The sequence below is a fragment of the Phodopus roborovskii genome, unplaced genomic scaffold (assembly GCF_943737965.1).
Source record: "Phodopus roborovskii unplaced genomic scaffold, PHOROB, whole genome shotgun sequence".
Taxonomy (NCBI): Eukaryota; Metazoa; Chordata; class Mammalia; order Rodentia; family Cricetidae; genus Phodopus; species Phodopus roborovskii.
The window spans coordinates 1,570,688-1,593,869 of record NW_026125665.1 but is presented as its reverse complement, the minus strand read 5'-3'; the positions used below and the strand labels follow the sequence as shown (position 1 = coordinate 1,593,869).

General features: G+C 47.9%; 3 protein-coding genes across 11 annotated transcripts in view; all 3 read left to right on the top strand.

The window, feature by feature from the left end:
* Positions 1-4,220, top strand: part of Myo9b (myosin IXB) — a 71,708-nt gene extending 67,488 nt beyond the window's left edge. For 4 of the 9 annotated variants that reach the window (XM_051178168.1, XM_051178173.1, XM_051178172.1 and 1 more), the window contains 7 exons: positions 14-119; positions 265-396; positions 1,662-1,785; positions 2,135-2,182; positions 2,455-2,594; positions 2,791-2,918; positions 3,023-4,220. In XM_051178168.1, coding sequence (XP_051034125.1) covers positions 14-119; positions 265-396; positions 1,662-1,785; positions 2,135-2,182; positions 2,455-2,594; positions 2,791-2,918; positions 3,023-3,438 — 1,094 coding nt within the window. In that variant the 3' untranslated portion in view covers positions 3,439-4,220. The remainder of the gene's footprint in view (positions 1-13; positions 120-264; positions 397-1,661; positions 1,786-2,134; positions 2,183-2,454; positions 2,595-2,790; positions 2,919-3,022) is intronic. The other 5 variants (XM_051178174.1, XM_051178171.1, XM_051178175.1 and 2 more) reach the window with 3 other exon arrangements.
* A 13,067-nt stretch (positions 4,221-17,287) lies between these two features.
* On the top strand, positions 17,288-20,057 carry Use1 (unconventional SNARE in the ER 1). The gene is made up of 8 exons (XM_051178167.1): positions 17,288-17,444; positions 17,765-17,814; positions 17,889-17,967; positions 18,072-18,224; positions 18,755-18,767; positions 19,119-19,146; positions 19,407-19,578; positions 19,786-20,057. Exons 1-8 carry the CDS (start codon positions 17,310-17,312, stop codon positions 19,966-19,968), a joined length of 813 nt encoding a protein of 270 aa, XP_051034124.1. The 5' UTR covers positions 17,288-17,309; the 3' UTR covers positions 19,969-20,057.
* Positions 20,058-21,408: 1,351 nt separating this feature from the next.
* Ocel1 (occludin/ELL domain containing 1) lies at positions 21,409-23,182 on the top strand. The gene is made up of 5 exons (XM_051178166.1): positions 21,409-21,979; positions 22,059-22,231; positions 22,497-22,662; positions 22,768-22,821; positions 22,978-23,182. Exons 1-5 carry the CDS (start codon positions 21,782-21,784, stop codon positions 23,104-23,106), a joined length of 720 nt encoding a protein of 239 aa, XP_051034123.1. The 5' UTR covers positions 21,409-21,781; the 3' UTR covers positions 23,107-23,182.

Below are 23,182 nucleotides of genomic sequence, written 5' to 3'. Positions count from 1 at the left end.
CTGGCCTCCCTAGAGCTTCCAGAGAAGCAGGAACAGCTAGCTGCCATCTATGCAGTCCTGGACCACCTGCCTGAGGCCAACCACACCTCTCTGGAGAGGCTCATCTTCCACCTTGTCAAGCAAGTGCCCCACCCCCACCCCCAGAACCAAGATTGCTGTGCTCTGTGACCCCACTGCATGTCCTGACCACTAATCCCAAGACATGGAACTGATATTGGTGTCAGGGAAGGGTACAGGAGTGGCCCCTAACTATTGGCCCTACAGGGTAGCCCTGCTTGAGGATGTGAATCGCATGTCACCAGGAGCGCTGGCCATCATCTTTGCACCCTGTCTGCTTCGCTGCCCTGACAACTCAGACCCCCTGACCAGCATGAAGGATGTCCTGAAGATTACCACGTGAGTGCCTGGGCAACTGGGATGCCCATCATCCTCACAGTGGGAAGGCTGAGGCAGTAGAGTCTGGAGTTCCAGACCAGCTACACCATGACTCTGTCTCCAAAATCCAACATGAGAGAGAACTCATTCAAAACCTGTATAGCCTCCATCATGGCTGCTTGGAGAGTAAGCCCAGATCAGGTTCCCAGGGACTGTCTAACAGAACTCCCAGTGAAGCCACAAAGTTTCTCTTTTAATTATTTTTTGGGGGAGAGCACACATACTGTAGGTGGAGGTCAGAGAACAACTTTTAGGACCTGGTCCTTCCCTTTTCTGTGATGTCTTCAGCAGGAACACTCAGGCCTGCCAGGGCCTCCCTGCTCGGTGTGCTGTCATAGAACAGCGTTTCAACTAAAACCTAAGGTTTCAAGTGAGTGAAACTGGGGTCCCACAGGAGTAGAGCACAGCCACGGATCTCCCTGTTCAAGGAGACCTTGCTCTGGGTCCTCCCTTGGGAAAAGGTGGCCATGGAGCAGTGTGTCCACCTCTGGGTGAACGGACAGTTTTCCATCATTTTCTTTAGAACACTGAAGGGCTGGAGTGTGGCTCTGGTAGAGCTCTTGCTTGACATGCATAAGAACCCCGGTTCCATCTCCTAGCCCTACCCCTCACCCCCAGTGAAACATAAAAACCTGCCAGGAGGGAACCTTTTTTTGTCCTGTCACCCTTGGCGGTTTTCTTAAGGTAAAGCTGAGGAGGAGCCCTCTGTGTCCCCAGCCATGCTCCTGGCCTCCAACAAAGTGTTGTGGGTGAGGAAGGAGCCAAAAGCCACTGGGGGGGGGGTGGTGACTGGACAGACAGACTCACTTCCTGTGCCCTGTGGTCATAGTAGGGAGTCTGACTGAGGGCTTGCCTTTTCCCTCACTGGTGTGGGTTTTGAGCTGAGGCCCTCTGGTGCTATTGAGTGGATACTGTGGGTCAAAGTTTATAGAGCTGTTAGGGAGGGCCACGCTGACTCTGGGCAGGCTGCTGGCCTTTCTGAACCCTGTCCTTTTCTGTGACAAAAGTAGTCCACCCATACTGGTGACTGGGGTTCTGTTCTCAACCTGCACCAACTTTTACCTCTTGCCCTGGGTGTGCAGAGAGCAGTGACAGGAATCTGAAGTTCAGAGAGGCAAAGTGAGCCTCCTGAGGTGACAAGGTGTCCCAGGTCCCTGGCCCTGCCAGCTCTCTGGAACTGCTTTCCCCAGCTGCTGGACAGGAACTGACTTAGAGTCCCTGCACAGGTGTGTGGAGATGCTCATCAAAGAACAGATGAGGAAGTACAAGATGAAGATGGAGGAGATCAACCAGTTGGAGGCAGCTGAAAGCATTGCATTTCGAAGGCTTTCCCTGTTGAGGCAAAATGCTGTGAGTGCTGGCCTAAGGGTTGGTCTTAGTGTGGCTGGAGCGGGGTTTAAGCTGTAGGTCATGACCTCATGGACAAGTATGACAAAGTCCTTCCTTCACCAAATGGCTACCTCCACTTAATCAGACACAGGTTGTCCCTTGTCCCTTGGTTGCCCATATATGAGCCTGGCCTGCTTTCTTACTTGCCTGAGCATAATGCACAGGAATTCACATCTTGGAAGCACCCACTCTGGTGTTGGGAAAGGGGCAGGGCCTCAGCTCCCATGGAAACCTGTAGGGCTTCAACCTGCTGCCAGTGCCTGTGTGGCAGGCACAGCACACCTGTTCACCTGTGTTATCTCTCCCCCAGCCATGGCCTCTCAAACTGGGGTTTTCATCTCCCTATGAGGGGGTCCGGGTATGTACTCATTGCATGGGCCGATCTGCATGTCTTTAGGTGCATGCTTGGTAGTCTTGGCGATAGCATAGAGCATGTCCTGACCTCCTGGAAGTGCATTGGTCCCTGGCCCCCTATATCCCTGCATAACTCCAGGCACAGAACCCAGGAGTGGCTACCTCCCAACTAATCTAGAACTGCTGCCTCCCAACTTCCTGCAAACACTAAACTCCGCCCACACCCTGAGCTCCACCCTCCAGGGCTGGGTCAGATCTACCTATTGTGTGTTTCAGACCAAAAGCCCCAAGACCCCAGTGACACAAGATAGCAGCTTGGAGGAGCTGGAGGCGCTCCCAGAGGAGGCTGCAGGAGGCGACGAGGACAGAGAGAAGGAGATGCTGATGGAGAGGATCCAGTCCATCAAGGAGGAGAAGCAAGTGTCCTGTGCCCGTTCCCGCTAACATCCACTTAGTCCAGGCTGGCGCCCTCAGGCCAAACTGGTTGAGAGGTTGGGGGGCAGATGCCAAGGGCATCACTGACTGCTTGTGCTTGGCATGAGAGAGGGACCAGGAGGAGCAGGACAACTTCTTTGGGGGAAATGGCCTTGGACATGGTGTCTTCACCCTCAGGGAGGACATCACATACCGGCTGCCAGAACTGGACCCACGGGGCTCTGACGAGGAGAACCTGGACTCGGAGACGTCAGCCAGCACTGAGAGCCTATTGGAGGAGAGGGGCACACGGGGGCCTGTGGAAGGTCAGTGTGAAAGTGGCATTCCACGACCCTCCCTGCCATGGCAGGCCCAGCGCGGGAGTCCACCCACGCCCCCGCTGCAGTAACCCCGAGTCTGTCTCTCCAAGGGCCCCCTGTACCTGCTCTCCCCTGCCCCAGTGTGCCCACCCTGAGCCCCCTCCCCGTGACCGCCGCCCCTCCACGCCGAAGGCCGACATCCTTCGTCACGGTCAGAGTGAAGACACCCCGGAGGACCCCCATCATGCCCATGGCAAACATCAAGCTCCCACCGGGCCTGTCCTTGCACCTGACCAGCTGGGCACCTACTCTCCAGGAGGCCACTGTTCCAGTGAGGCGCCGAGAGCCACCTGCCCGCCGACAGGACCAGGTACATTCTGTATACATCGCCCCTGGGGCTGAATTGATGTCGCAGGGCACCGTGGAATCCCTGGACTACGATGTCAGACTTCCTGGGGCCAAACGCAGGTACTCGGACCCCCCTACTTACTGCCTGCCCCCCAACTCCAGCAAGGCCAATGGCTGACTACCATGACAGGCAGTCTGCATGTCCTAGAACCCCAGATCTGAGTGCCCCAGCTGCGGAGCTGGCCTTCCGCTCTCTGAGAAGGATTCAGAATGAAAAGTGCCCAGAAGGATGAGGCGGCCACTGGCTCTGTGGTGTAGAGGCTGGAGCCCCAATCTGCACAGCAGTGGCCTTTTGTGCTTAGTCACAGTAACTGTTTCTCCGTTCATGGTTTACATAACTTTTAAGTCATAACAGCCTTAATGGAGGACCAAACTGTTATTTTATATATGTATGTCAGGACTTTTATATTAACTCTTTCCCACCTTTGGAACCTGGACATGGGTGGGTCACGCCTGTGGCGTGGATGTGTAGGCCACAACTGGCTGCTGTACCCCACCCCCAGCTAGTGGATAGTGGACTCATAGGGCATTTGTTGCCCTCCCAAATTACTCTCAGAATCAGCCATGTGGCCAGAGAACCTTCCAGCATTGTTGGAGCTTTCCACAGGGTCACAGCTGTTGGCTGAAGACAGGACAGGACTGGGAAGCCCCACCAATCTGCATTCCTCTGCCCACTGTGCCTTGGAGCTGCCTGCCCTGTGGGGTGCAAGGATCCAGAGTCTCTGTACCTTTAGGGATTGGCGACACAGGCTCTGGAGCTCCTCTGCAGCCGCAGTGACAGCCGGGTCCTTTAGAGCCCAGCTGTCTCCTCTCAGGCTCTACCCTCTCCCTGGATACATGGCCACCAGCCTGGGCCCAGGGAAGCTCCACGGGGAGGTGCAAAATAAAAGTGCTTGAGAAGTGTTGGTGTGATCTTGCTGCCTTGGAGTGGGTGGGTCCTGTCTGAAGAAGGGCCTGCCTGAGCCACCAGCCAATACTGCCTGAGTTCTCCTTCCCCACGGTGGGAATGAAGCAAGAGCTGCCATTAGCACAGAATGTACCCAGGAGCTGAAGCAGGATGTTTTGACTAGCTTGGGCTACAGAATGAATCTCTGCATGAAGAAAAAGAAAGGGTCATCCAGACCTCATTCCATCAAGAGGCTGGGGCCCTTGGACGGGCACTGGCAGAGGCCAGTCTAGCTGATCATCCATAGCCTGGAACTGGGAACTATTGAACAGGTGAGAGATGCCCACCTGTCCTCAAGTGATGGGTCTCAGGCAAAACAGGCGCCAGCTCTGCAGTGGTGAGGAGCTCTTGCTTTGGTTCCCAGGGCCAACATGGGCCTCACAAATATCTGTAATCCAGATTCAAGGGACTGGGTGCCCTCTTCTGGCCTCATAGATCAGGCACACAGGTGGTACACACACATACATATGGAGGCAAAGCACCCATACACTTACAATAAATACAATTCAAAAAAAAGTAGGTATATTAAAAATGTATTAAATTCCCATTAGGGACTTGGGAGACAGCTCAGAATACTTGAGCAGAAGGACCTGAGTTCAAATCCTAGCACTCATGTAAAAGCTGGTAGTTCTGTCTCAAGAGAATAAAACAAATAGAGCAGGACACTTGATGTCTTCCTCCAGCCTGTGTGCATGGGCACACTAGTGTGCGTGCACACACACAGTTCCCTTCAGGCTGGTGGCACACCTAGTACCAGACTCAGAAAATGGAGGCAGGAGGATCTGGAGTTGAGAACTAGTTTGATCTATGCCATAAAAAGTCCACTCCACTTCAATTTCTCATAAGGGTCCTAACTGGCCTGAGGCATGGGAAACTGACCCATCCAGTAGCTCACAGATCAAGCCCCCGAGCTGGGGCTTACTGGTCCAGGTTTTGGAGGCTATTGGCTCTAGAGCAGTATGGTTCTCAACCCTCCTAATGCTGTGACCCCTTAATACAGTTCCTCATGTGGTGACCTCAGCCATAAAATGTATTTTTGTTGCTACTTCATAACTGACTTCGCTATTGTTTATGAATCAGAAGTATCAGATATACAGAATATCTGAAATGGGAAAAGTCATTTACCCCTAGGAGTCATCATGAACCTCTGCTCTAGATGTTCAGGCTGGAGGCTGCTTCCTCTGATTTGTACCTACCAGTTACTGGTGTGTCTGCTAGCATAGTGACAGGGTTGCATTTTCTCATCTCTGCTACCTTGAAACTCTGTGTGTGTGTGTGTGTGTGTGTGTGTGTGTGTGTGTGTGTGTGTGTGTGTGTGTGTGTGTGTGTTGAGAGAGAGAGGAGAGGGCATTGAATTCCCTTGAGCTGGAGCTTACAGATGTTTGTGAGCCACCAGGTGGTGGTGGTGCTGGGAATATGTCTTTTAAGTCTCTCTCCTGCTCCACCCCTACCACAAATCTCCTGATCTGCCCCTGGATCCTCAACTGTTGGCAGTTCCACCCTCTCTACAAAGATGGTAGGTAGAAGTCTAGCAGGTGACACACAACTGTTAACCACTTCTCATTGGGTTGGCAAAATGCCTAACAAATGCAATTCAAGGAAGTTTGTTTGGGCTCATAATTTGAATCTTAGTCCACGATAGACATACAGGCATGGCAGCTGGGGGCTCAGAATAACCCAAACCTAGGCCACCCCTCATGGACATGCCCTAAGTTTTGTTCCGGAAGTGTTGGAATCCTGTAGATTGGTGAGATTAACTACACACCAAGAATCCCAGTATTAGAGTCCATAGCTAGCCGGGGGTACTGTCTTAGGGCTCCTATTGCTTTGATGAAACACCATGACAATAAAAAATCAATTTGGGAGGAAAGGATATATTTGGCTTATGCTTCCTTATCACTGTTTATCATTGAAAAAAGCCAGGACAGAATTCAAGCTGGACAGGGACCTGAAGGTAGAAGCTGATGCATAAACCATGGAGGAGTGCTGCTTGCTGGCTTGCTTTCCCCTGGCATGCTCAGCCTGCTTTCTTTCTTTCTTTCTTTCTTTCTTTCTTTTTTTTTTTTTTTTTTTTTTTTTTTTTACTTTACATGTCCATCCCAGTTCCCTCTCCCTCCCTCTTACCCACTCTGCCCCCTCACATGCACCCTGACCACCCTCCCATCCCCCCACCCCAATTCCACATGTAGGGCAATGCCATCCAGGTGGGGTCATGTAGATCTGTCAGGTCATTTGAAGTAGGGACTAGGACTTCTCTCCTGTCTCTAGGTTAAGGCAGTTATCCCTCCATGGGGAATGTGTCCGCAAGGTCCTTTTGTGCATGAGGAATACATCCTGGTTCCACTGTCTGAGGTCCCTTAGACCACCCAGTCCTTCTAGCTGAGACCCATGTTCAGGGGGTCTGAGTCAGTCCCATGCTGGATTCCCAGCTATCAGTCTGGTGGCCTGTTAGCTCCTCCTTGTTCAGGTCAGCTGTCCCTATGTGTTTCTGTAACCTGGTCTTGTCCTCTCTCTCTGCATCTGGATTCTAGTTCAACTCAGTGTTTAGGTATGGGTGTTTGCTTCTGTTTCGCTCCATGATGGTGGACAAGTTAGTTGTTGATCTCACTGTCCAGGAAGGGCATTTATGGTAGCCTTTCCATGGTTGCTCAAATTGTTAGTTGGCAGCAGTCTTGTAGGTCTCTAGACCTTTCTTTAGGTTCAGTTTTCTCTTCCAACCAATAATGGCTCCCTCTTTTATGTTCTCTCTCTTTCTCTCTCCCTCTCTCCTGTCTTCTATTCCTACCCTGACTCAATCTTAAGTCGCACGGGCTTTCCTCTCCTCCCCTTCTCTTTCTCCTACTTCTCTCTCCATTCAATGCCCCCCCCACTTCCCATGTGCTTTTTTTCTTTATTCCGTATGCTAGGTGTTTTGATTATTATGTGTCCAGGGGTCTTTTTTCTTTGGTCCAGTCTATTTGGTGTTCGGTATGCTTCTTGTACTTTTATGAGCATGTCCTTCCTCAGATTGGGAAAATTTTTCCTCAATGATTTTGTTGAATATATTTTCTTCACCTTGAGCTTGGCTTCTTCGCCTTTCTCTGTGCCTATTATTCTTTGGTTTGGCCTTTTCATGTGTCCCACATTTCCTGGATGTTTTGTGTTAAGTATTTGTTGGATTTACGATTTTCTTTGGTTGATGAATCTATTTTCTCTAGTTTATCTTCCACGCCTGAGATTCTCTCTTCCATCTCTTGAATTCTGTTGGTTATGCTTGTGTCTGTAGTTCCCGATCGTTTGCCCAGTTTTTCTATTTCCAGCATTCCTTCAGTTTGTGTTGTCTTTATTTTCTCTATTTCAGTTTTCAAGTCTTGAACCATTTCCTTCACCTGCATAATTGTTTTTTCTTGGCTTTCTATACTTTCTTTACTTTCCTTAAGAAATTTGTTCATTTCTTCCACTTTTTTGTTTGTTTTTCTTCCATTTCTTTAAGGGATTTTCTCACATCTTCTTTGAGGGCCTGTATCATTTTTATGACGGTAATTTTTAAGTCGTTCCCTTCTGCTCCATCTGCTTTGTTGTGTTCCAGTCTAGTTGGTGTAGATTCCCTAGATTTTGGTGGTGTCGTGCTTGTCTTTCTGTTGTTAGGTGTTTTCTTGTATTGCCGTCTTCCCATAGCTTATTCTAGTAGGTGTTGGTGGGGTCTCTCCCTCTCTCTATGGTACTTCCCTGGTGCTTAGGTGGGTCAGAGGTTCGATGTCTGTAGCTCTGAGTGGTTCAAGCTCTCTAGGAGGTCTCTCCACAGGCAGGGGCCTAGCGATGGGGGTCAGCCTTCAGGCTCCAGCAGAAGACTGGCCATGGGGTCAAAGATCCCTAAGGCTGGGACTCAGGATGTTCCTTGTGCCTATAGGCAAATCTAGCCTGGGCCTGACACTGCAGCTGAGGCCTCTTTAGCAGAGTCCCTGCGATGGGGGTCAAGGATCCTGCAGGCAGGAACTCAGAGTGGTCCCACAGGCAGATCTCTGGGAGGGGCCCAGAACTCCAGTAGAGGATCAGCGGTGGGGGTCAGAGACCAGGCAGGTAGAAAGTAAGGGTGGTCCTGCGTGGATAGGCAGATCTTGTGTGTTCAGAGCCGCTCCCGGAAGTTCCCCAAAGGTTTCTGCACTGATAGGCAGATCTCGCTGGGACCTGGCACTCAGCCTACTTTCTTACAGCACTCAGGACCACCAGCCCAAGGATGGAACCACTCACCATGAACTGAGCTGTCCCCACCAATTACTAGTTAAGAAAATGCCCATAGCATCACCCTCCCTGTGGAGTGGGGGGGGTGGAGGTAGGATGGGAGGATGGATGGGGGGCATGGGAGAGAGGGAGAGGGAACTAGAATAGATATGTAAAATAAGAAAAAATAAATAAAAAATGAAAATGAAATGCCCATAGATAGACCTGCCTATGACTTCATCTTACCAAGACATAATTAAAATTGAGGTCTCCTGCTCCCTCTCTAAACACCAGCTTGTGTTAAGTTGACATAAAACTAACCAGGACAGGAGCTAGAGAGATGGTTTAGAGGTTAAGAGGATTGGTTGCTCTTCCAGAGGTCCTGAGTTCAATTCCCCTCACCCACATTGTGGCTTATAACCATCTGTAATGAGATCTGGTGCCCTTTTCTGGCCTGCAAGCATACATGCAGGCAGAACACTGCTTATTCAGTAAGTCAAAAAAAAAAAAAAAAAAAAAAAAAAAAAAAACAGGACAGATACATTTGAGCCAAGTCTCAAAATAAAAAGCCAATCATGATTATCTATGCACATTACCCACTAAAAAGAAATTGCCAGCAGTCTCAGAAAGAGCCCTAGCCACCACCCAGGAGCAGCCTCAAGAAGGCTTGAGTTTCAGGCCCAGGAACAGCATCACAGAGAGAACTAAGGCTCAGGCCCCTGGAGCAGCATCAGAGGTAGGCCCGAGCCACTGAACTAGGAACGGGGATTGACTGCCGGGAGTGAGGACAGCTACAGCTCCTAGCAGTGGCTTCCAGAAGCTTTTGGAAGTTTCTTTGGGAAAGAGCGCCTGTGTCCCAGCCAGCATCCACTGCCATTTCTTGGTTTTAGATATCCCACTGCTGCAGTGACCACTGGACCCTCAGCCCTATCTACACTAGAGGAACAATCACCTGCACCTTGAGAAGTGATCAACTGAGCCTTGGGTCCACTTCTACCAGGAGGAACAATCACTGGAGGTTCGGCTCTGCTTGCACCTGAAGGAGTGGTCAATAGAGCCATAGCCCCCAACTATACCAATTGGAGAAAGAGACTCCCTGAAGCACAAGCTCCACCTATACTGATCAGAGGAAGAGAGGCGTAGACGACAAGGTAAAAACACTCTCAACATATAAAGAGCATTACAGCAGCAGCACTAGAAACTTGCTTGGTGCTACAACACCAACACAGATGAAACAGAAGGAAACAACATTAAAAATAACGTTATGAGGATGATTGATGCCCTTAAAGAGGGAAAAAAAATTACCTCAAAGAAATGGAGAAGCCAAAAAATTGGAAGAAATTGATAAATCCCTTAAAGAAAACCAAGAATAAGCAATCAAACAACTGAAGGAAATGATTGAAGACTTGAAATCTGAAATAGAGGCAATAAAGAAAATACAAACTGAGGGAATTCTGAAAATGGAAAATCTGGGTAAGTGATCATGAACCACAAATTCAAACATAAACAACATACAAAAAAGAGAGAATTTCAGGCATTGAAGATATGATAGAGGAAATAGATTCACCAGTCAAAGAAAATGTTAATTCCAACAATCCTTAACACAAAACATGCAGGAAATCTGGGACACCATGAAAAGATCAAACCTAAGAATAATAGGTATAGAAATCCAGCCCAAAGGCACAGAAAATATATTTAACAAAATCATAGAAGAAAACTTTCCAACCTAAAAAAGGGCAAGCCTATGAGAGTACAAGAAGTTTACGTGACACCAAATAGTCTGGACCAAAAAAAAAAAAAAAGTTCTCTCACCACATAATAAAACACTAAACATACAGAATAAAGAAAGAATATTAAGAGCTGCAAAGGAGAAAAGCCAGGTAACATATAAAAGCAGACCTATCAGAATTACACCTGACTTCTCAATGGAAACAATAAAAGCCAGAAGGTCCTGGACAGATGTTATGCAGACACTAAGGGAACAGAGATGCCAGCCCAGACTACTATATAGAGCAAAGCTTTCAATAACTATTGATGGAGAAAACAAGATATTCCATGATAAAACTAAATTTAAACAATACCTAACCACAAACCCAGCCCTATGTAAAGTACTAGAAGGCAAATGCCAACCTAAGGAAGTCACCTACATCAACAAGAACACAGAAAATAGATGAGCTTACAGCACTAAACCCCAAAGAAGGCAATTGAACACACAATGCCATCACCAACAACAAAAACAAAAACAACAGGAACTAGCAGTCACTGATCATTAATAACCATTAATATAAATGGTTTCAACTTACCTATAAAAAGACTGAGGCACATGCCTTTAATCCCAGCACTTGGGAGGCAGAGGCAAGCAGATCTCTGTGAGTTCAAGGGCAGTTTGGTCTACAGAGCTAGTTCAAGGACAGGCTCCAAAACAATACAAAGAAACCATGTCTCAAAAAAAAAATTTTTTAAGACAGAGGCTAATAAATTGGATAGGAAAAAGAATCCATCATTCTTCTGCATACAGAAAACACAACTCAACCTCAAAGACAGGCATTACAGAGTAAAGGGTTGAGAAAAAATTTTCCAATCAAAATGTACCCAAGAAACAAGCTGGTGTAGCTATCCTAATATCTAACAAAATAGACTTCAAACTAAAGTCAATCAAAAAAGATAAAGGACATTTCATATTCATCACAGGAAAAATCCATCAAGAGGAAATCTCAATTCTGAACATTTGTGCCACAAACAGAAGGGCTCTAGCATTTATAAAAGAAACTACTAAAACTTAAATCACAAATTAAACCCTGCACACTAATAGTAGGAGACTTCAACACCCCACTCTCACCACTGGGCAGATCTGCCAGACAGATGCTTAACAGAGAGATAAGGGAACTAATAGATTTTATGATTCAAATTGACTTGACAGACATCCACCCAAATACAAGAGAATACACGTTCTCAGCACCTTATGGACCTTTCTCTAAAAATAGACTACATACTTGGTAACAAAGCAAACCTCAACAGATACAAAAAATTGGAATAAACCCCTGTAGCCTATTGGATCACCACAGCTTAAAGTTAGAATTCAATAGAAATATTAATTTCAGAAAACTCACAAACAAATGGAAATTGAACAATGATCAACTGAGTCAACTGGGTCAAAGAAGAAATAAATTAAAGACTTCCTAAAATTTAATGAAAATGATCACACAACATACCCAAACTTATGGGACACAATGGAAGCAGAGCTGAGACGAAAGTTCATAGCACTAAATGCCTACATAAAGAAGTTAGAAAAATCTCACACTAGTGAATTAACAGAACTGAAAGGCTAGAACAAAAAGAAGCAAACTCACCTGAAAGAGTAGACAGCAAGAAATAGTCAAACTGAGGGCTGAAATCAATAAAATAGAAACCAAGAAAACAATGCAAAGAATCAGTGAGAGACAAAGAGTTGATTCTGTGAGAAATTCAACAAAATAAACAAGCCTTTATCAAAACTAACCAAAATACAGAGAGGATATCCAAATTAACATAATCAGAAATGAAAAGGGGGATATAACAGCAGACAGTCAGGAAATCCAGAGAGTCATCAAGTCATACTTCAAAAACCTGTACTCCAAAAAATTGGAAAACTTCAGGAAATGGACAATTTTCTAGATAAGTGCCACATACCAAAATTTAATCAAGAGCACTAGGAAATAGAAACAAACAGTTATCAATAGTCTCCCACCCCCCCAAAAAAAAAGTCCAGGGACAGATGGTTTCAGTGCAGAATTCTACCAGATGTTCAAAGAAGAACTAATACCAATACTCCTCAAATTATTCCACACAATAGAAACAGAAGGGACATTGCCAAACTCTTTACAGCGCTACAGTTACCCTGATACCCAAACAACACAAAGATACAACTAAGAAAGAGAATTACAGACCAATTTCCCTCATGATGCAAAAATATTAAAAAAAAAAAAAAACTGGCAAACTGAATTCAACACATCAAAAACTCTTCCACCATGACCAAGTAGGAGTCATCCCAGAAATGCAGGGATGGTTCAACATGCAAAAATCTGTCAGTGCAACCCACCATATAAACAAACACATGATCACATCCCTAGATGCTGAAAAAGCCTTTGACAAAATTTGGCATCCCTTCATGATCAAGGTCTTGGAGAGAATAGGGATGCAAGGAACATACCTAAGTATAATAGAGGCAATATACAGTAAGCCAAAACCAACATCAAACTAAATGGAGAGAAACTCAAAACAATCCTACTGAAATCAAGAACAAGGCTGTCCACTCTCTCCATATCTATTCAACATAGTACTCGAAATTCTAGCTAGAGCAGTAGGACAACAAAAGGAGACCAAGGGGATAATAATTGGGAAAGAAGAAGTCAAATTCTCACTATTAAATGATAGCCTACATAAGTGACCCCAAAAATTCTACCAGAGAACTCCTACAGCTGAAAGACATATTCAGTAGTGTGGCAGGATACAAGATTAACTCAAAAATAAAATCAGTAGCCCTACTATATACTAGGCTGAGAAAGACATCAGAGAAACATCATCCTTTACAATAGCCACAAATAACATTAAATATCTTTGGGTAACTCTAACTAAACAAGTGAAAGACCTATATGACAAGAACTTTATGTCTTTAAGGAAAGAAATTAAAGAAGATATCAGGAAAAGGAAAGATCTCCCATGCTCTTGGATAGGTAGGATCAACATAGTAAAAATGGCAGTCCTACCAAAAGTAATCTACAGATTCAAGCAATTCCCATCAAAATCCCAACACAATTTTTCACAGACTTTGGAAGAATAATACTCAACTTCATATGAAAAAACAAAAATCCCAGGATAGCCAAAACAACACTGTACAATAATGGATCATCTGAGGACATCACCATCTCTGACTTCAAGCTCTATTATTAAAACAGGCTGGTATTTGCATAAAAACAGACAGGTGGACCAATGGAATCGAATTGAAGACCCTGATATCAATCCACACACCTATGAACACCTATTTTTGACAAAGAAGCTGAAAATACAAAATAGAAAAAAGAAAGCCTATTCAACAAATGGTGCTGGATGTCAACATGTAGAGGAATGCAAATAGATCCTTATCTATTGCCATGCACAAAACTCAAGTCCAAATAGATCAAAGACCTCAATATAAATCCATCCTTACTGAACCTCACAGAAGAGGAAGTGGGAAATACATTTAAACTCATAAGCACAGGAAACCACTTCCTAAATAGAACACCAATTACACAGACACTGAGAGCAACAATTAATAAATGGGACCTCCTGAAATTGAAAAGCTTCTGTAAGGCAAAGGGCACAGTCAACAAGACAAAATGGCTGCCTATAGAATGGGAAAAGATCTTCACCAATCCCACATCTGACAGAAGGCTGATCTCCAAAATATACAAAGAACTCAAGAAACTAGACATCAATCTACCAGATAAACTGATTTAAAAATAGAGTACAGATCTAAACAGAGAATTCTCAACAAAATCTCAAATCTTGAAAAGACCCTTAAGGTGTAGCATCCTTAGTTATCAGGGAAAAGCAAATCAAAACAATTCTGAGATTCCATCATACACTGATCAGAATGGCTAAGATCAAAAACACCAATGACAGCTTATGCTGGAGAAGATGTGGAGTAAGGGGAACACGCCTCCACTGCTGGTGCGGGGGTGCAAACTTGTACAGGCACTGTGGCAATTTCCCAGAAAATTAGGAATCAACCTACCTCAAGACCCTGCAATACCACTTTTGAGCATATAACCAAAGGAGTCACACTCACACCACAAGGACATTTGCTCAACTATGTTCATAACAACAATTTTGTAATAGCCAGAACTTGGAAACAACCTAGATGTCCCTCAACTGAAGAATAGATAAAGAAAATGTGGTACATTTACACAATGGAGTACTACTCAGCAGTAAGAAACAACAACATCCTGAAATTTGCAGGCAAATGGATGGAACTAAACAAAGAAGGAGGAGGAGAAGAAGAAGAAAAGGAAATTCTGAGTGAGGTAACCCAGACCCGGGAAGACAAATGTAGTATGTCACTCATAAGTGAATACCAGACATAAAGCAAAAGATACCCAGCCTACAATCCAAACTCCAGAGAAGCTAGAACCCTCTTCCAGAAACAGATGGAAACAGAGGCAGAAATCCACACTAACTATTGAGCCAAGCTCCTAGGGTACAATCAGAGTGAGAAAGTAGCAATAATATGAGCAAAGGAGTCAAGACCATCGTGGGGAAACCCATGGAATCAGCTGACCTGAGCTAGTGAGAGATCACTGGTGTGACAACTGAGGAACCTGCATAAGATGGAACTAGACCCTCTGAATATAGGCAACACAGGTCCCCCTGGGGCAATTTATGAGGCCACTGGCAGTGGGTCCAGGATCTAACTCGAATGCACAAACTGAATTAGTGGAATTCTTCTATATGGAGAGATACCTTGCCCAGCCTACACAGGGGTGTAGGGGTGGAGAGGTGCCTTGGTCCTGCCTCAAGGAGACAATGGGACAGACTTAGTAGAGTTCCCAGAGGAGGCCTTGCCCTCTCTAAGAAGTAGATGGGAGGTGTGGGGGAAGTGGGAGGAGAGGAGGGAGGGGGAACTGGGATTGGAATGTAAAAAATAAACAGTAAAGGCTAGGCATACTAAAACCAACACTCCTGAGGCAGAGGCAGAGCCAGAAGAACTTAACACTTGAGTTTGAGGCCAGCCTGGTATACATACCAAGTTCCAGGGCTTCATAGTGCACCCTGACACAAAGAACTGGCTGTTTCAGCCTTTTATGGAACCTCATGCTAGTACATCATAGGTACACAAAGGAGGGCATCACCAAGCTGCCTGTGAAAAGTAGGCAAAGGATCTGCTTATCTAGCTGGGAAGGAGGTTTGGCCAGGGTACGAACCATTCACAGCCTTCCGTGCAAATGAATGGTCGTGTTTGCTCCAGTAGGACATTCTGTACTTGCTCAGGTAGGTGTGGGAAGGAATCTTCTTGCTTCAGTTTTTGAGGCTGGGGACTGGGGTGTCTGCTGGGAGCAGTGCAGCAGCCAACGACAGCTGCTTACCTTCTGGTTTTGTGTTGGAATGGCTAATGTTAGCTTGCTCTTGGTAGTTTACAAATTTTTTAATTTATCTCTGTGTTCATGTGTGGCTCAGAGGTCAATGTGGTGTCTTCCTCTGTGGCTTTCCACCTCATCTTTTTTGAGACAGCTCTGACTTGAGGTGGCTGGCTCCATCCACTGTTGAGGTTGTAAGACCAGACCACTCTACACCTGACCTTTAAAAAAGATTTAAGACTGTAAGATAGTCTTATTTATTAAAAACCAAAGGATTGTACATGGTGGTGCACACCTATAATCTCAGAACTTGGAAGGCAGAGGCAGATGGATCTCTGAGTTTGAGGCCAGCCTGGTCTACATAATGTGTTTCGATCTAGGCAAGGCTACATAGCAAAACCAAAGGACCCCTGAGGAAACCACACATGAGTCTTCTCAGGGTTAGGTGCATTTCACCCCAGTCCCAAAGCCATGCAGGACATAGTGACAGATGAATGGAAGCACAAAATATGGTGCACACAGGCATTTGACCTCAAAAGAGGGTCTGTGAGTGTGAGGCCAGCCTGGTCTACAGAATAAGTGCCAGGACTGGTTCCAAAGCTACAGAGATACAGACAGGGGATCTGATAATTTTGTTTTAAGATTTGAATGTATATTTATTTTTAATATGAAGAAATTCATATGTAAATATATTTATATGGTTTTTGAGACAGGGGTTTCTGTGTGGTCCTGGCTGTCCTGCAACTCACTTTATAGACTAAGCTGGATGGGGCTAAGAAGACAGCTCGGCAGTTAAGAGCACTAGCTGCTCTTCCAGAGGTCCTGAGTTCAATTTCCAGCAGCCACCTGGTGGGTCACAAGCACCTGTAATAAGATCTGGTCCCTCTTCTGGCCTGCAGGCACACATGCAGGCAGAATACCGTATACCTAATAAATAAATTTAAAAAAGAAAAAAAAGGGCAGAAATACTTGTCCCCTGGATTACCTATTGGCTAAATCCTTCAGGGAGGTACAATCTTCTGCTATCTAGCATAGTCTCCGCTCCAAATTCTTCATCCTCCGTGGCAAAATCACCTAGAAGACTAAGTTCAAGATAAGCTAGTGTTGCTGTTAGGTAGGGAAGACAGGGGCTTATTGCCTCTTGATTGTGTTTCGCTGGTGAGCTCCATTTTCATAAAATGGACTATGATTTTTACTACAGAATGTTAAGATCAGGGCTGTGGATGGAAACAGCTGGGTCAGAGCACTGGAGGCAGGCGGCTAGGACTGCAAACTAGCCTGTCTGTAGGCGCACACCTGACGTCATTAAGCCAGGGTCGGGGGTCAAGGCTGCTGGCCCCGGAGAAAACAGAGGCCCTGACCTGGCTGTGGAGCCCAGAGAGGGAATGCGGGGAGGCGTGGCGAGCACACGGAACGCAGGGACCAGGGAACGTTGTGCATGGGTCAGAAGCTGAAGAACGTCCTTTCCGGTCCTGCCAACCAATGCTCCACAGGCGTGATAGGCGGCCCGTTTGGGCTACAGAGAGATTCTGCCTCAAAAAACGACAAAAGGCCAAACAACAAAATTACGTTTTAAAAAGATGTTCTCTTGGGAAGATAACGATTTACCATTGGACAAACACCGACAACACAGGGGCTAGGCTGGATACGAAACTCAACTTCCGTCCCAAGCCTACTAGGGCGGGCCTCGAAGGGGCGGGACGACCGCCCAAAAGAAAGACCCCCCCGCAGGTACTTCCGCCCTTTCCTAAGATGGCGCAGGCGGAAGGGGCTAGTCACCGTCCGCTGGCGACGTCCCGGCTGGAGTTGAACCTGGTGCGGTTGCTGTGTCGCTGTGAATCGATGGCGGCAGAAAAGCGGGAACCAAACGAGTGGCGTCTGGAGAAGGTGAGGGACTCCCACGTTGCCGCAGAGGCCTCGAGCCCTAGAGATAGATGACCCAACTCACTAGCCACGCCCCTTCCGGTTGGCGCCGTAATGTCAAGTGTAGCTCCTTCCCTTGGTGCATTGACCCTTGACGTTCTGGCTTCTCTCCGTGATCTCATTCCCCTATTGCATAGGCCACTATCTGTCCACATTTAATCGACTATAGCCCTGCCCCCACCCATGACTACTTTTCTGTCTTGGTCCCTCCCCTCTTTCTGGTCTTATTCTTGCAAACAAGCCTTGGGGCCCTGGCCTGGCTGACAAACTATCTTCCCTCCCAGTATGTGGGTGCCCTGGAAGACATGCTGCAGGCCCTGAAAGCCCAAGCAAGGTGAGTGAGGGACACGGAGACGCCTTCCCCGACTTTGCCACAGCGGCAGGTTGACTTCCTCTGCTGCCTTTCAGCAAACCTGCCTCCGAAGTCATCAGCGAGTACTCGCGCAAGGTGGACTTTCTAAAGGGCATGCTGCAGGCTGAGAAATTGGTGAGCCTGTCCTCCTACCCCTCAGCCCTCATTCAGACCCCCATGGCTACAGGACCTGGACACAGCCCCCAGTCATTTATCTTCTCCTTCCCATGTTTCCTCAGACCTCCTCCTCTGAGAAGGCTCTAGCTAACCAGTTCCTGGCCCCTGGCCGTGTGCCCACCACAGCTAGGGAGCGGGTGCCCGCCACCAAGACCGTCCATTTGCAGTCCCGGGCACGCTACACCAGTGAGATGCGGAGTGAGCTACTGGGCATGGTAGGATTCCCTCCCTTGTCTCTGGGACCATCCCTGGGGACAGAGACAGAGTAGTCTGTACAGGGACAGAGATTGAACACAGTACCAGAAATCCTAGAAGGCCACAGCAAAGCTTCCCCAGAGAAGGTACTGTGCTGAAGACATTGCTAAAGGGATAGGAATTTGGTTTATGGAAAGAATAGACCCTGGTGGTGGCGTACAATTTTAATCCCAGCACTCAGGAAGCAGAGATAGGCTTATCTGTGTGAGTTTGAGACCAGCCTGGTCTAGAGTGAGTTCCAGGACAGCCAGGGCCTAGAAGGAACCTGTCTGAAAAACAAAAAAACAAACAAACAAACAAAAAGAATAGATCATGTCTGGTTAAGCCCCAGAGTTGCCCCCCCCCAGCAGAATTTGGGTGAGTTTCTTTACAAAAGAATAAGGAATGCCCTTCAGAGCATTTTACATGGCTCATCTCAAAGCAGAGAGAGAGAGAGAAGTAGGGAAGACATCAAAGTGCATAGCCTCATGCCGCTCCCTTTTCTCCACAGGACTCATCCGGAGGTGAGTCATGCTGGGCAGGACTTGACTATCTCTGCTGCCCCACAGTCCTCATGCCTGCCTGGCTCCCTTGGTCTTTCGTAGCCCTGGAAAAGATCACCCAGGGTCAACTGAGTCATGCTAGAAGGGAGGCTGAGAAAAAGGTGTCCCCAGGAGAGACAGCAACAAGCACAGTGCTAGGGTCACTGAGTGGGACCTGGGACCTTGGGATAGGAAATATGTTCTTCAGAGACCCTGCGAAGATCCGTGAAGTATGAGTCTGGTGCACAGTTACACACTGGCTAGCAGACTTGGCACATAGCAAGAGTTGGGAACAGAAAACCAACCTTTGTCCTTGGCCTCTTCTGCTTCCAGAGCTTCAGATGGACATGAGGAAGCGCATGTGAGTATGTTGACCACTGAGTGGTGGGGAAAGGAGGGGGACTGGATGAAGCTGGGGTCCCTGGGGTACTGCTACAAGGACCTACCTGGAAGGCATTTCTGGGGCTGCTGTTTCTGAAATGTAAAAAAAGCAAGGGAAACTGAGTCTCTAGCAGAACTTCCAGTGATTTCATGGGCCCTGGGATACTTGGGAAGGCACCATGTGGGTGTCCATGTTTCCACCTGTCATTCCTGGGTACCGACTACATGTGGGGTCAGCAGAGCCAATGGGTCCAGACCTGCAGATGAGAAGCATTCGGCATCTGAGCTTGACCTCGTCCTTCAGAGGCACCAAGGCCTCCAGGAAAAGCTGGCAGAGGAGATGCTAGGCCTGGCACGCAGCCTCAAGACCAACACACTGGCTGCCCAGAGTGTTATCAAGAAGGACAACCAGGTGTGGGAACATTGCAGCCTCTGCCTTGGGGCACATAAAGTTTTGCAGAAGAGGGGCATTAGGAGTGGTGTTTTGGTAAAGCCCAAGGAGGAGTGGCTGAGGTATACCCAGCAGAGAGCACAGCATCAGCTAGGGCCAGGAGCACAGGCCACTCTAGAGGTCATGCTTGGTCTCAGTCCTGTGACACAGTCCCCGCTTCTCTCATAGACCCTGTCACACTCTCTCAAGATGGCCGACCAGAACCTGGAGAAGTTGAAGATGGAATCAGAGCGGCTGGAGCAGCATGCGCAGAAGTCGGTGAACTGGCTGCTGTGGGCCATGCTCATTGTCGTATGCTTTGTGTTCATCAGCATGATCTTGTTTATCAGAATCATGCCCAGACTGAAATAAAGCCATCACACCACACACATTCAGTTAGTGGAATGGGATGCATGGGCTGCAGGGTGGTATCGGCCAGCATGCTTTCCACCCTGAACTCAGCCAACATAGTGGGGCCCTAATCCTGTCCTCCAAAATAACAAAGTTTTGTTAGACAGTTCAACCAGTAAAGGCACTTGCTACAAGGCCCAGCAACCTGAGTCCCACTCCGGAACACATTGTGGAAGGAGAGCACACACACAAATGAAATACAGTAAGAAGGGGAAAATGGCAAATGAAAAACTAATAATAAAGATATTTAGTGAAACTCAAGTTCCAGGGAATCTGACACCTCCAGCCTCTGGGCAGCTGCACTCACATACATACCTGCGCACCCCTAATTAACGTGATAAAAGTCTAAACATTTTTTTTTCCAGACTGGGTTCCTGGCTATCCTGGAATTCGATTTGTAGACCAGGCTGGCCCCCAACAAAGATCTGCCTGCCTCTGCCTCCGAAGTGCATGCACCACCACACCCGGCTTTTAAACTTTTTTTTGTAAGGGATAGGGCAATGACTCTTTGTAAAAGTGCTTGTTGTGGGGTGGTGGGTTGTGAATTTGAACCCCACATTGGATGCCAAGTGGAAGCAGGGCAAGGAAATCTACGGATGCCCAAATAAAGAATGACATATTTATTTGGGGAACACACAATGAAGATAAATAGCTGTTGCAGTCTTCTCCTGGAGATGCAGAATGCTCAGATCACAACCCAAGAGCCAGAGGGAGTCCCCTTCTCTTCCTTATAAGGGATCATATCCCCACACCATAAAGCTGATACCTTAAATCTATTGGTGGGACAAGATCCCACTACATGCATACCTAGACTCAAATCTTCAGTAATGCCAGGGGTGAGATGCATGAGCCTATGATCCCAGTTCTAGTAGAGACAGGCAGATCTACCCAGAGCTCTCTGACCATCCAGCCTAGCCAAAACAGGGTGCATTAGTCAAAACATGAGACGAAATAGAGGAAGAACCAACAACCTGAGCTGGACCCTGCATGTGCACACAGCCATGCCACTAAGTTGCTTTTTTTTTTTTTTTTTTTTTGTCTTTTAATACAATACTAAGAGAACTGCCAATTTGGTAAAAACTACCCATTTTCCCCAACAATATATTTGATAAATTGAGTAGGCCCGGCTGGGCTTTGGTGGCACATGCCTTTAATCCCAGCACTCGGGAGGCAGAGGCAGGCAGACCTCTGTAAATTAGAGGCCAGCCTGGTCTACAGAGCCAGTTGTCAAGGCAACCTCCAAAGCTACAGAGAAACCCTGTTTTGAAAAAAAACAAAAAAATAGAATAGGCCCAAACAGCGCCCCTAGAGGGCTAACTCAAATTGGGGTGTCAACATTCTGCAGGCCCCGCCCACCGGTCTTAGCCCCGCCCTGGCCAGCGGATCCGCAACAAGTTCCTGCACAGCTACCTCTCGGCAGCAGAGCCAGTCGCGGATCCGCGGCTCTGGGACAGGTGACATCGAGAGAGACGGCCCGAAAGACCGACAGGTGGACGGAGGCTGGGAATTCCGCGGGGACGTGGCCCCGGGCAGCGACGGTAGGCGCAGGGGTTGCTTCGACTCGCCGAGGGTCCCCGTAACGCCCAGGATCCCCTGCATCGCGCCCTTCCGGCTTCAGAGTCGGGGGCGGGGTCGGTGCCGCGCGGCAGCCAACCTAGTGTCTTCATGCAAATAAAGGCGTGGTGAGGCCTTCGCACTTCTTCAGCACCCCCTTCCGGGGTCTGCGGCTAAGGGGTGGAGTCTGGGTTGCGCGGCCAGCCAACCGCACTCGTGTATGCAAATACATGCAGGCCCCGCCTTCAGGCGCGGCCCACCCGGTTCTCTGGACGCCTGCAGACCTAGGTCCAGAAGCTTAGGCCACAACACTACTTGCAATTCGCGCCCCGCCGCCGGGGGGCGCCAGAACGTAGCCGCCCCGCGCATGCCCGCCCGGGAGTGCCTGCAGCCCCACTCGACCGGCCCCGAGCCCCGGGTGAGTGCCACACTTGGAGATCTCAGGTAGGGGTACCCCAGTTCTTGACACCTCTTAACGTTCCACGCTGCCCTTGCAGACGCTGGTGTCCTGCGCTCGTGGGCCGCAGTGCCAGCCCAGACCTCGGGAACTCTGCACAAGGCCCCGGAAGATCGTGTTTGCAGATGAGCTAAGCCCCCGGACTCAGGTGCAAGCAAAGAAACTTCCCAAAGCTCTGGGATTCTGCCCCAACCCAGTGCCTGACTATGAGCTGTGAGTGCCCCATTGTGGCTTTGTATCCTAGATTAGCCTCTGAAAGTCATGAACCTCCTGCCTCAGCCTCCTTCCTGAGTCGCCATGCTCGTATTCCCTCCCTGCTTCTTAATGCCTGGTAACTAGGATGGGTCTGTACCAAGTTAGGCAATGAGGACATTTTTGAGTTGGGGTCCCAGCATGGGCAAAAAAAAAACCAGCTACCATGATGAAGTGAAAAGACAGATTTCCTTCCACTCACACTGACCTCCTTCCAATCTGGTAGTAAGTACCCACCAGTGAGCAGCTCGAGGGACCGAAGTCGCTATGCCGCAGTGTTCCAGGATCAGTACGGAGAGTTCTCTGAGCTCCAGCGTGACGTGGGAGCCACGCAGGCTAAACTCCAACAGCTGGAGGCCCTACTAATGTCACTGCCCCCACCACGAAGCCAGGTCAGTGCTGACACCTCTAGTGTCCCCAGATCCCTGCGTCTGTGCTTCCTCAGCCTGTCCTCTCTTTCCACCCTCCTGAGTCCCTTCCCCACCTTGTCCTTTCAGAAGGAGGCTCACATGGCAGCTCGTGTCTGGAGAGAGTTTGAGAAGAAGAGAGCGGTGAGTGGAGACTCTTGGGGCCACAGCTTTGTCTGGTCCTGTCCTGAGACTGGGATCGTGTAATGAAAGCTGAGGTTTATAAAGAAAAAAAGCTGAACATCTTGAGGGCCTCAGGGTAGAGTGCCAAGAGGACTCCCTCAACTCTTGTTCCCCCAGGATCCTGGATTCCTGGAAAAGCAGGCTCGCTGTCACTACCTGAAGGGTAAACTGAAGCACCTCAAGGCCCAGATTCGGAAATTTGATGACCAAGGGGACAGCCACAGTGAGGACTCTGTGTACTTCTGAGTGGTGGTGGCTCCTCCTCCCATGGGGAACCAAGTGTTGTTGAGAATCCCAGGGAATAAATATGGATTAGGCACCT

Coding starts and splice junctions, on each gene's coding strand:
- Use1 (XM_051178167.1), top strand. CDS start 17,310: ATGGCGCAGGCGGAAGGGGCTAGTCACCGTCCGCTGGCGACGTCCCGG. Junction 17,815..17,888: donor GCCCTGAAAGCCCAAGCAAG/GTGAGTGAGGGA, acceptor GCTGCCTTTCAG/CAAACCTGCCTCCGAAGTCA. Junction 17,968..18,071: donor TGCTGCAGGCTGAGAAATTG/GTGAGCCTGTCC, acceptor ATGTTTCCTCAG/ACCTCCTCCTCTGAGAAGGC.
- Ocel1 (XM_051178166.1), top strand. CDS start 21,782: ATGCAAATACATGCAGGCCCCGCCTTCAGGCGCGGCCCACCCGGTTCT. Junction 21,980..22,058: donor CGACCGGCCCCGAGCCCCGG/GTGAGTGCCACA, acceptor CTGCCCTTGCAG/ACGCTGGTGTCCTGCGCTCG. Junction 22,663..22,767: donor TGCCCCCACCACGAAGCCAG/GTCAGTGCTGAC, acceptor TTGTCCTTTCAG/AAGGAGGCTCACATGGCAGC.